We start from the raw sequence: 13,064 nt of genomic DNA, 5'->3' as shown, positions 1-13,064 counted from the left end.
ATACTATCGCGACGTGTGAGCTCTGATATTGAATACGAAGGTGTATGCCTGCTTTTCTACACCGCGCTTGGTTGCCCTGCACAATACCCTCCCTACACCTGTTGCCCTGCGGGAAAATGGCGGCGGCAGTCGCCGTGACCTCGCTCGGACGTTGGTGAGCGGCGCGAGGTTGGCGACCCTTCAACTGCCGGAACCATTTGTGTGTGGGAGACAACGGCGCAGCACAAGCAGCAGGGGCTGGGGGAGGGAGAAGCCGCCGGAAGAGGCAGCGGCTGGGGGAGGGAAGAGGGGGATTGGCCTGTGTGACAAGCAGTGCGGGCCTCGCCGCCACTGACTCGTCCTTCCTCTCTCCCTCGTTGCTGCTTCAGCCGCCGCTCGAGGGCCTCGGCAGATCGCTCTCGGCTTCTTCGAGGTCCTTTTTCTAAATCTTTCCTCTCCTCCTCCCCCCCACCACCCTCTCCCGCCAGTCATCACCTATCGCAATAGCTGCCTCAGCACACCCGGACCTTCATCGCGATAGGATGCTCTTGTTTGTGGAGGTGAGAGCCGGGTGAATGAGGGCGGGTGGTGAGCGTGTGATCAGGAGGCCGCCATGTGACTGCGAGGCCGGCCTGACACAGCAAGGCATCGTCACCCTGCGACCTGGCCGCACCTAATCTGGGGGGGCGCAATGGATCGGAGGGAGCAGCAGCCGCCCAGGGTAATTAATAGTGCGTGTTTCAGAGCCCGCGGGCCCTGGGGGGGGGGGGAGGGCAGAGAAGGCACCGCAGTGACCTTTTGTTAAGAGCTGTTGCATGTGTGGGGTGAAGGTTATTGGACGGGGGCAGTCCGAGGGGGCCCCCACACCTTCGAGTGACCGGTGTGGGGTGACCCCATATGGGATGTGTTGTGGGGTTTCCATGTGCTTGTGAGTAGGATCATTAAAAAAATAACCGGGCGGACGCGGTGTCTCCCCTCCCCCTCCAGATCACCCCTCTCCCTCCAGATCACCCCTCTCTCCTCCCCCTCCAGATCACCCCTCTCTCCCCCCTGCATGCTGGGCATGCAGGACGCGCCAGCTCCCTCTGCTCTCTTGTAGTTGGGGGATTGGGTTTCTGCGCTGGGCGAAATGCTTTTCCTGCGCGTGAGATGGAAATGTGCCCTGGGATGTGTGTGGGCCACCTGCTTGGCGAGCAGGAATGCGGAGTTACAATATATATGTATTACATTACATTTGTGAGTGTTGGGGTGCTAATTTTGCTAATGAAAACTGCTGATTTTTCGTTCACTTTCACTGCTGATTTTCTTTTACTGGTTATTTTGCCGCTTGCGGGCGCTCCACGGGTTTGGTAACCATGAACTAATCATATTTAGAGAGCTTGCAAAAATTTGAGTCTGTTTCAAGCTCTCGCCATGCCATGTGGCCACTGGGTTCACATGTGACACCTTCAGGGGATTTTTTTTTTAAAGGTCAGTGTCATCACAAATGATGTCCTCCATGTCACGATTGGCTGCCTCTAATGAGTTGAAATCTCCTTGTTTTTGACATTTCTAGTATGTATCCAGCTGTGTAGTTGACTAACACGGAGTATTTTAAGTCTTTCTGGCCATGTGACAAGCAACAAGTGATTGAGCTTCCTGGCTGTTAAAGCACTTCCTGGTGGCTCTGCAGCAAAGCAAGGACATTGCTGAGTGCAGGCTTTCTGCCATTTTGTTTCAAAGGCTTGAAAGCTTTATTGACTTGATCCAACATTTCCTGCTGGTTTGGTTTAATATAATTAATAGTGGCTGCGTGACCAGTTGTGCTGCTATTTTCAGACGCTTTGCATTGAATCACGTTTGACACTGCTAAAGAGCTGGGATATTTGGAACATATGGAATCTTCCTGTTTGTAATTCCTGTATGTTTTGTTTCAAAGGGTGATGTAAAGCGAAGATGCCCTCTAGACTTTGCTGACTTAAATTCAGATCAAATATCTAGCATTAGTCATACAAACTTTAGTTTCTTGTGCATTGAATGTTGATTTCTGACAGTAGTGCCTATTTGCAATAATGAGTTGGCAGCTTCCAAACTCCATTTCACTAATATATTACATTTTCACGTAGTGACCATTTGTTCGTAAGTGGAACATAGCAGTTTTTCAATGTTTGTCCCTTGGACATATTTGTCCAAGTTTTTTACTACCAATGTAATCTTGTTCTTGGTGTGACTGCCGAACGCCAAACCTTTATAAAGATGAAACGATCAAGGAATTATCCCATGTCACTTATTTAAAAAAAAATTATTATTATTATTTAAGGTGAAATATATTTTAATAAACACAACATTGTATTGTTTAGGGCTGATTTTTGTGAAGTCATATTCAGGGGCTAAAGAACGTCATTGGCTCCTGCAAACAAGTGCAGCTGCTGCCCCTAAAACACAGTATCCATAATGCACTATGTCTCCAAACCATTTTATGCAGAATTAGTTTGACATTGGTAATGCTGTGAATTAAAATCGCGAAGGATTTGTATCACAGACCAATAAATACTAACCATTTTGACTGCTTTTTGCTTACACTTCACCATTGAGTTTCAAGCACCCGCAAGTGTTTTGATCCAGAGTATGTATTTTCTCATTATCACACAGAATAAGACATTACACTATTTGTTTTTTGTTGCAGCTGCATATGTTTTGTATGTCTGCTGGAAGGAGGCGTTGAGGGGGTTGAATTAGTGAATTTATTTATAAGTTTTTTTTTTTTTTTTTTTTTTTTTTTTTTTTTAGGATCTTATGTGATTTTTCTGAGTTGGTTTTGGATTGAACAGGCGCGCTTCTTAGTTAAAACACGTTTTGATTGATTTTAGGTGTGTTTAAATCCTTGCAACACGAGACAATATTTTTTTTGGTTAAAAAAAATGCAGATTTCTCACTACTGTAAAGTAGGATTTGTTTTTCCCTGATTTTATATTTTTTATTAACTATTATATATCTAAAAATGAACCCAGAACCTAAGTTAATGACCTCTAATCTCCTGTGATTTAGTGACATTAGTAGACCTCATAGAACATTATCTGAGAATATTGAGACCCTTTTTTTCCTGATAACTTCTTGTAGTTTGCATGGAAAAACCGTTCTGCTGCGTGGGGGAGTTGTGAAACTAAACAGGACGGGTCAACCTGTGAACACCACCTTTTAAATAATAATGGGAAAAAAAAGATGGAGGCGGGGATTAAAATATTTGGTTGCGAATATGCTTTAAGTGTTATTGAAATGTCACATTGATAGGCACTTCACCTTTAACCTACTGTGTGTGTGTGTGTGTTTTCATTCATGACGTAGGCTGGTGGGGTTAATTCGTGATTTGAACTAGAAAAGTGATGGCGATGTACCGAATATAATGCGACCTCGCACATAATACGACCCCTACAGTTTTGAAGGTGTTCTACATGAAAATAAAAGGTGTTGGGCTGCGCATATAGTACGAGTACAGTTTTCAGAAGGACATTTTTAGGGAAAAAAACTTAGCGGTATATTAAAAAAAAGCACAATATGAATTATAAGGGAACTCTAATACTGGCTTTGGCAAGCTTCTAATTGCACAAAATCACAAAAACATACGCTTCATTTATTTAACCCCTTTAGGGCCTTTTCACATTTCACAAAGTTTAGTCCATAGGACAATAAGAAATTACATGTTCAGTGTAGGTACCTGCTAAACGGAGTCTACCTTAATGAGGTTGGCAGGCTTGAATCATGTTTTGATCAAAAGATGCAATCAAATGACTTCTTTGTTACACAGACTTACGTTCTAAATTTAAACATGTCATTAGTATATTTTAGCACAAATTGGTAGGAGTGCAAGAATTGTTCTTTTGTTTTCCATATATGTAAGGCCAATCCTTTTACCAGCAGCAGACTTCTAAAGGGAGGAGCGCGGTAATAAGTACCGTCTTCCACAATACGAATTGTTTATAATATTTATGGCGTAAAAAAAACCAAACATGACCCAAATTGAGGCTATTTTGTTTCACCAAATCTCCACCTTCGAACAATACTGATTCATACCGTAGTCTTTATTTGTATTCTGCATTGTTTCCATTTGATAACTTTTTCGTTTTCAAAATTACAAATGATCTGTTCTCTCGAAGGTATTTGTTTAGTGTTACAGGCATTCAGAAAGAACTTTCCACAAATTCATGCAGAACCTGTTTTCTAGAAAGTTCAATTGTCTGGTTTAGTATTTAATTAGTTTGGTTATTTGACCTGATATTTGACAACCACTTAGCCTTGCAATTCCCATACATAAGATTTATTTATTTATAAAATGTTTTGCCAGGAAGTAATACATTGAGTTACCTCTCGTTTTCAAGTATGTCCTGGGCAGAGAGTTAAGATGGCAAATAATACATGGTTACAAGTACAGTTATATAAGTGAACAGGGAATACATTAGACATCGCATGCACAGTTAGAGATAATATATATTATAGGCGTATGTAACAGTTGGATAAATTCTCCAGTCTTGATCTTTATTCTATGAAGCCACCACCACTGGTGTGGTTACTCTAGATTTTGTAATTGTATTGGTCTTTCATTGTATCTTATCCATTCTGTGGGATGAAGATGTACAGCAAGGCCCCCCTTTTGGGCGGTAACGAGAAGAGTGCCGCCATGTCTGTGCAGAACGGGGAAGTCCGAGGTCGCGCATGCGCAGAAAGGGGGGTGCCGAGGTTGCGCATGCGCAGAAGGGGGAATTTCAGGTCTGCGCATGCGCGCACACACCGAAAATCACCGGTTCCGCTTTCCTGCGATTTTCACTTTGCAGCGGGCCCTTAGAACTGAACCCACCGCATACCCGGGGCCCTCCTGTACACATTTCTACAGTTCTTTTTTTTGCGTGTGCTTTTGCGGATTACTGTTGCTGAACTTTCTCAAATTCACACCCTGTCCTAGTGACCTCTCATCCTCTGAACAACAATCAAGAAATCACTTCAGAGGGAAAGTATTTTGGACGACCGATAGGCATGCACCACGTGCATTAAATGCGCAAGTGTGTTCTTTAATATATCTATATAAAAAAAATGTTGCTTATACATCAGAACCATACCTTGCCAGAACTGCGGCATTAGAAACCGCACACTAATTGGCTGCTGTAATTACTCTCCCTAAACTATCTTCTTGAGGTCATTTAATGTTCCGTTTCACATCTGGGTTATTCATTAAATGCTAGTTATCAGTTAACTGTTAATAGCCATTAATTCAGTGGTTGTAATGATTTGCCAATATCTCCCAATCCATTTGTATGCTGGTGTTTTTGTTTTGGAACATTTAATGTAGAACTTTAATGTATTTAATTTGCTTGACCTATTTTTCACATGATCTATTTAAGGATTATAGTTCCACTTCAACAATCGGCCTAACCGGATAACATATTGATTGCGTTTCTTATATAACACTCGTGTGCTGCTTCATATACCTTTTTTTAATTCTGTAGTATTTTTAATTGCAAATCGCTTTTCTTTTCATCCTTGTCATATAAAACATTGCAAAATGTTTTCTCTTGCTGAAAAATTCACGTGGGATTCCCAATAACGTTTTCAAAATTACAAGCATTGGTCATGTTCCTGATAACTTTTTAATTTAGGAGTGACCCCTGCAATCCTGACATTGCCACATAATTCTTTACGATACATATTTTTCACTCAAAGTTAAAGCATAAAAGAGCAGTCAGTGGCATCTATGCGTTGGGTCCAGCGCATGGGCATATATATCTTCAATAATAAAGATAGGAAAAAGTAAAAAATGACACAAGGTATATTTACATCAAGGAGTCCTTTTGCGTTCAAAATGTTTCTATAGATAGCACTGAAATGTAAACGATTGCTACTTGTGTCTTGCATCCCATTTTATTTAGTCACATGTACAGTACAGACTTCAACATTACCCAACAAACCGATTCCACAGCTGGGAGTTTACTTGCATGTCTTTGCTGTGATTAGCCCTTTTTGTCAGAGTATTTCAAAAGTAAAGGTGATGCCCTAACAAATGTTTGCGTCAAGTCTGTAAATGGTCCAATGTAGGTGCAGTGTTATACAGATGCAGCGGCCGTTATTGAAACACTTCACGCGGTGTATAACTCGGAATACCCACGTCATGGCGCGGGATTTCTTCCAACCGTACCGCCTTAAGATGCGAGTGCAGAAAATGGCATTTTAGTGTTATGGCTTTTAAACGCCTGAAATTGACCGCGTAGCACAGTACTGTACAAATTACAATTCATTCATTTAATTGCACACAATCCATGAAATTCAAACAAAGCATCCGCGATAAACGTGTGCCTGGGGCGATTGGTGGCGTTAATGCCGCATGGAGTACAGCAGCGCACACAAACGGCGCTGTGATTTGTTCGAATAATGGCCGCTGCATCTGTAGATGGATATTCTCTGGTCAAGCTAAGTAGTTCTGAGTAGCTCAACCCTGGCCTGTAATGGAAATAAAATAGTTTTGCCTTGGATTTAATGTACGTTTTAGAATAGATATTGTACATTAGAATGCCTATACAGATTAACAGATCCAGACAATGGAAAGTGTATTCATAAGGTTGCTGCGTGAGTCACAAGGAAGAAACTCAAAGGATATATTTGAGTAACACTTTAGTGGTCAGGTGGGTATGGAATGAATTGTTCTGCAGTAAATGTGAAATTGGTCTATTAGGTGGGTGGGTATAACATTGGATTTCTTTGGTGCCCGCATAGCCATCGAGCCACACTGTAAAGAGCTGCAGGGAAAACCTGCTATTGTTTACTATATAATGTTTTTGTGTTGGATGGCGACACCAAAGGAATCAGCTGACATTCTGTCAGGCAGTGCAAAGATTAGTGACACTGTCCAAGCACTTATGCAGTTTTTTGGCTTGATAAAGGGTATGATAGTTGATAGGTTACCTGAGCAGAAGCTAGAACTCAGTGGAAAGTTGCTTTTTGAAATGGAAAGTAACCCTTTATGGCAGTGTAAATGGGCCACCCATTCTAATAGTATCACATAAGAGCAAACAAATTGGGTACAGATGAATCCATTATGTTGTACTGTTTGCATGCAGTTGGGAATTTGTCCGAAAACGAGTTAAATTAATGTGACGTAAAATAACACCCTTTTTGCTCTTTGTTTTCATATCGTACAAGAAGTTAGGATCTAAGTTTTGTTTTGTTATACCTCTAATGTATTTAGTCACTTTCAATCTAAGTGTCGCAGGCCTTATGTCTAGTGTAGCTGCATTGGCTATATTCTGGTTCACCAGGACATTAGTGTTGCGCCCTAAAAAACTTTAGGGGATCAGCTTGGATCCATTTTAAATTTGGTCGTTTTATTTTAAATACCATGTCTCAATTTTTGTTTTTAAAGGTGCATCACACTCCAGAATGTCAGTATGTAAATTGGAGTGATCTAATCATAGGCTTCTTTAACAGAGATTTTTTTTTGGGGGGGGATGGAATAATTAAGAACAGAATATATGGCAATCTATTTTGTTATCCTAAAGATCGAAGGTGTGGGTAATATTCTTTTTCAAATAAAATCTCTCCTCCTTGGCGCACACATTGTAATGCTCTACCTGTGAGCATGAAGATTAATCTGTCAATGTTCCGGTAATCACACATCACATGGGATATCACTACCTTTAGTAAACCCTTTGAACCATTTTGCACTCGCTGGTTGCTGTCATTCATTTACTCTGGTAGATGGCAAGTTTGTTTTTTGTTTTGTAAAAGAGGAAGACACATTTACTCCAGAATGTGTATTGCTACTTTCTCCAATGTGCACTATACAGTTAATTTCCAAATATGTAAAAATGGTCCATTCCAGGGCATATCATTATTACTTTCTGATTGCATAATTTTCTGGCTTAAAGCAGCAACACGTGTGAAATCATATATATATATATATATATTTTAAATAGGTAGTTCTGTAGTATTAGATAATAGTGACTAAAAAAATCAACTCAATGCAATTTTTAATCATTTTTAAGGCATCCGTTGATTTCTATGTCAGGCTTTAATTCACCTCCCCAGCAGTGCAAGATCTTTGCAACACTTTCCTGTTTGTGATAATTTGTTGCCAATGTTCCCAGCCGTTTGAGCGGCAAACTTGAACAATAGATCAGCGGTGAGCAAAGTGGGGGCGCGCAATTTTTTTTGGGGGGTGGGGTGCCACTCTTCCCCATGGCATTTAAATGAAATGCCTGGGGATCGCGTGAGGCCTCTGTAACCTAAACGTACCACGATTCTGAAGGCTGCTGTGATGCATCAAATGACGCTGCGGTGTCATGTGGAGTGACGTCGCACGCACATGTCCATGACAACGGGGTCACGTGACGTCACCCTGCGGCATCATATGACGCCGCCGAGTAAGTTAAGGGTGGTGTGGGAGCTGGCAGGGGGCGCAGCGCCAAAAGTTTGCTCCCCTGCAATAGATTATACCTTGGTAATATTAGGCTACATTGTAGTTGCTAAATTAAACTGACCTGAAGTATTGAAACTGAAAGGCCATTATTTTAGACACAATACAGATTTATAACAGCAGCACCAAACGATTGCCAGCTTAGGTAAGAATGTAGAATTGTACGTTGCCACATGCTTTACATATAGAAAAGAGGTGAGGTTGAGTTATGGTAATCAATGAAAATTGAGTAGCAAAGTACAAGGTTATGCCAAGTGCATGTTCTAGTGAGCATGCAATTAGACTGAAAACCTAAAAAGGTTTACCTTTGGTAAAATTCCTTCTACACATCTGGATTGTGGTGGAATAAGGTGACATAGCATAGTTGGTGTTACAAAGGTGCAGTTCCAATTGGCAATATTGTATTAGGTTTATATTTAGAATAAGATTAACAAACCATATAACACTTTCTATAGAATTTGTATTGTAAGGTACAGATTTTCATTTTTAGGTCCAAAAGGTTAATTCCGTATAACAATATGAAATACCTAATACTTTTATCAGACGGTATTTGAGGTGTCGCCCAAGGGGCTTTCTGTAGTGTGTGTGTGTGTGTGTGTGTGTGTGTGTGTTTTGAAATAATAAACAATTTATTGAAGTATTTATTTATCACACACACACAGAGATTTCAGCGGCGGTAGCGGTGCGAATTCTTTATTTTCTTCATCTCCCCTGCCGGCCGGTTCCATGCTCACTACCGTGTGCGCGCGCGGCACCATTATAGAAAGGCTGAATAACCTCAGCCAACTAAAACTGCCGCGCGCACACAGTGTATAGAACAGCCCTAAGGAAACTATGGTGCAGATTGACACCATGAATGAGGCAAAGTTATAAAGTAGTTTACCACACCTGTTGTTGTTAAGGTTGTCTTTAACATATTTAGTGACTGGTCAATACTATTCCAGCTATGACATGCTGCACTTTCTATTTTTTTTTTTAAAGGTTGCATCTAAAGGTGCTGGTTTGAATCCTAATGCGAAAGTATGGCAGGAAATCCCACAGGGAAGCGCTGAAGTAACTCAAGCAGCCAATGGCACCGACGAGTCTTGGGATGAGGCAGCAGCTACAGCAGGGACTCCTACAGACGGTAAGCACAGTCTTCCAATTATCTTCAGTTCCTTCCAAAAACCAAATGTGTGAAATTGAACTTGCACATCTTTTCCATAAGGAGGCTTATTAGTAGGCTAGACAAGGGACGCCAATGCGCTTTCCTTGAAGGATACCAACTGACCTTGTTTTAAGGCTCTCTAAAGCCGCAAATAAAAAAAACAATATCACTTGTGAGCACATTCACATGTCTCGGACAGACATGGGGAAACACAAAGGTCCACAAACCTGCCTTTCCCCATTGTCTTAGCATACAGTGCTTCCACTGCAGCCAGGAATTCTGGGTAAGGGAATGCAAATGAGCACACTATCTCCTTTTTGTTGATCTAATAAACCCACACTTAAAATAATTAACCTAACCTTAATCGGCACTAAAATTGCTTGGGTATGTATTGTCCTTCAAACTAAACCACAACCTGTTGGTAGCCTTAGAGGACAATACTTGAACATCCCTGGGCTACAGCAGTATAGGCTATTGTTAAGCAATATACCGGTATGCTGGTAATACCGCTGTAATATCAATGGACAGTAACTCGATACTTACCATTGTTTATTACAGCTGTATTTCTATCTGCAGGCTTCTCTGGTCACAGAGGTGCTTGTCTCCTCCTGCTGCAGCTTCCAAACACACTCCCCCCTCCCTTCAGTATGGAAGCCGGCAAAGGAGTGGGAGGAGCTAGAAGCTCCGTGACTGAGACCCTAACATCCTGCAACTTCAGTGAATCTTCCTGGTAATCTCCCCAATGCCTACTTTCTCCCTGCTCCCTCCTTTTTCCCTCCCCCCCCCCCCAACCCCCGCCTTAAATGTGTGCAGGAGAGGGGGGCTAATGGTCTGCATGGAGAGAGAAAAATATCTGCATATATACTAAGATGTTCTTGCTTTTTTTACCTTGAGCGTGAAATGCATTTTTATAGTAAATATATTTCACAATAAATGACCTGGAACAGTTTGCGTTTAGACTTTTTTGTTTTCTACTGGGTATTTATCGCGATAACTATATTTATCTCAAATTTACTTTGTCGTTATCGTGGGAGGTTTATTATTGCCCAACCCTAGTGTAGGCAAAACCACATCTGGCAATAACTGATCATTGTATGAAAGTGCTACACTTGAACTATGCATTTTAAAACCACAGTCCTACATTTTTCCTTTTTACTTAAGGGGACCTCTGAATGGGGATCTTGTTTACTTCACCTTAGCAGTAAGGTAATCACGTTTATTCACTACTTTGTGGCCTGGAAACCATTTCGTAAACTCATAGGATGAGATGGAGATGGTAAACCCCTCAGAGTATAATATTTAAACATTTCCAGGAGAAACTTAGAGTATTGAAATTGTGTATTGTCACAACTCACTGTGTGTACCTGTTTAAAAGTAAATATTGACCTGCTTGTGATGCTGCAGTCCTCATTATGGGACTGGAAGGGACCATTTTACGACGTATAAAATGGGATGCTCTTGTGAATGCTGCAGTCCCATTTTCAAAGTAACAGGTGTACTAAAGTGTTCTCCTATAGAAAGTATTTGGGATTTATGTCCCTGAAGGTCATTCTCTAAAATATATATTAAAAATAATAATAATAATCTGGTAGAATACATCACAGAATAGGCATATTGACCACTATCAATTTGTTAAAGAAACAAGTAAATCCAAGATGGTGAAACTCATCCTTGCTGTTTCTCTTTAGAAATAGTGATGAACTTTATTTATTTTTCCCCCCCGATCAGGTAATTTAGATGACCTGGGTGAGGCCTGTAAGCCGTATGAAGTAATGTATTCCCCCTCTTGTGAAGCGAGTAGGAATGGTATCAGTTTAGAAGAAGCTGCTGCAAATGGGATGGACTTGATAGTACAAGACGAGCTTGGATACCAAATGTTTGAGGTTTCTGGTGAGTCAATACTCTGCATATGAACATATGAGGTGCTGTAGTCTATTACTGTTATAGACCTAAAATATTTCAGCAGTGCGAGTTAATCTGTGTTACAAGGCTACTTACCTCCGACATGTTCGCATATCTGACTCTGTCTGTTAATTCCTGACCATTTACTTTTTTACTTGGTTATAGCTATTAGTTCTCTTTTTAAAGAGCGGTACAGGTATTTATTTTTTAACTTGGCGAGTCTGAAACAGTACTAGTATTTTACTTTTAGCAGTTAGTAGTGCAAAAGACAAAACACTTTCTATTGTAGCGGTTGTATTAAGGAACGGTGATGTATCCCTGGTTAGAATGTATTGTGATGGGTAAGAGTCAGGATTTTTGATTTGGTGAGAAACTACCATACAACAAAACACTTGCGTATATCAGCCACTGTTCCTATAAATAGCCCCTTGCAGAAAGCAATGTGCAGATACTTACAATGCCTCATGTTGGTTGTCGGGAGTGAGGGAGGCTGGACTTGGACAATGTTGACTTTCCTCCATTTTCGGATCTACATTCTTTTTTTATTCTTTTTTTAAATCACATTTGTCTTGAGAAATATCGCTTGAACAAGAAACATAGAAAAGAACACTAAACGCACCATAAAAACAGAAGTCTCAATAGCTTCAATAAATTGAAATTGTTTCATAAAAGAATATTTGAAAGTTAAATATGTTAAAATGAAATACAAGTTTAAATGTGCTTTTTAAACAACTTTTTATTTTTTAAATGAAATACTTGCTCCCATCTCTGATGTCCAGGTATGGGAGAAATTAATGGAATTAGGGGAGTGGGGTAAACACAGGGCAAAGCGATCCTCGAGGTAAAGGAGGGCTGCCCACTTCCATGGCGAGGTGCTGTGGCCCTATTGTTAGCTCTGTCTTTAATCTGGTGCATTCTACACCTGCGCACTTTAATTTCCGTTCCGGAGACCCCCCCCCCCCTTTCTCCCGGCACGTGTACAGAAAAAGATAGTGCCTTGTATGTACTACCACATATTTCCATCTTTGCCACACGGGCAGATAAGAAGCTGTTATGGATGATAAAAATATGAATATCGTATTTATCTCAGTATTGCTTCCATACAAGTATATTGCCCAACTCTACTGCTCAGAATAATCACTGTCAATTAAGAATTCACAAAGATAATCTTAAAAATAATTAAAACAATTCATATAAGAATTTATAAGATCAATATTTATTGAGTCTATCTTCCACGTAGGTACTGTACAGATGTTGGCATGCCAATGAAGTGAAAGCCCTCAGCGTTATTTTTTTTTACCATTTTAAAAGCTTTCATAATTTACGATATTTTTTCAGCTTTGCAAATATATAGGACCAAAAACGGCTTCCATTAGATGCACTTGGTAGCGAATCCACATAAGAAGTTTTTTCATCAGTACTTAACCAGAAGAGAGAACCGTTGCAAGATTTCCCAGTGATATGTGATTAAGATAATAAATAGAAAGTAAAAACAAATTGAAGTCTTGGTTTCACTTAAGAGCATTTTTTTGGTATAAAGCAGCATTTTATGCTTTTTTGCAGTGCCAAAAGTATGCTGTTGTAGTAAGCTGTATAAAG

The 13,064-nt window shown here is 40.5% G+C and overlaps 1 protein-coding gene across 4 annotated transcripts in view; it reads left to right on the top strand.

The window, feature by feature from the left end:
- Positions 1–274: 274 nt before the first annotated feature.
- The window catches only part of LARP4 (La ribonucleoprotein 4), a 44,654-nt gene continuing 31,864 nt past the window's right edge, over positions 275–13,064 (top strand). The window contains exons 1-3 of one of the 4 annotated variants that reach the window (XM_075591663.1): positions 276–539; positions 9,398–9,542; positions 11,292–11,453. In XM_075591663.1, coding sequence (XP_075447778.1) covers positions 522–539; positions 9,398–9,542; positions 11,292–11,453 — 325 coding nt within the window. In that variant the 5' untranslated portion in view covers positions 276–521. Of the gene's footprint in view, positions 701–9,397; positions 9,543–10,160; positions 10,294–11,291; positions 11,454–13,064 lie in introns of those variants that run through there. The other 3 variants (XM_075591662.1, XM_075591664.1, XM_075591665.1) reach the window with 3 other exon arrangements.

Source organism: Ascaphus truei, chromosome 3, assembly GCF_040206685.1.
Source record: "Ascaphus truei isolate aAscTru1 chromosome 3, aAscTru1.hap1, whole genome shotgun sequence".
In the NCBI taxonomy this organism is placed as follows: domain Eukaryota; kingdom Metazoa; phylum Chordata; class Amphibia; order Anura; family Ascaphidae; genus Ascaphus; species Ascaphus truei.
Note: the sequence above shows the minus strand (reverse complement) of the source record. Positions and strands in the feature narration are given on the sequence as shown.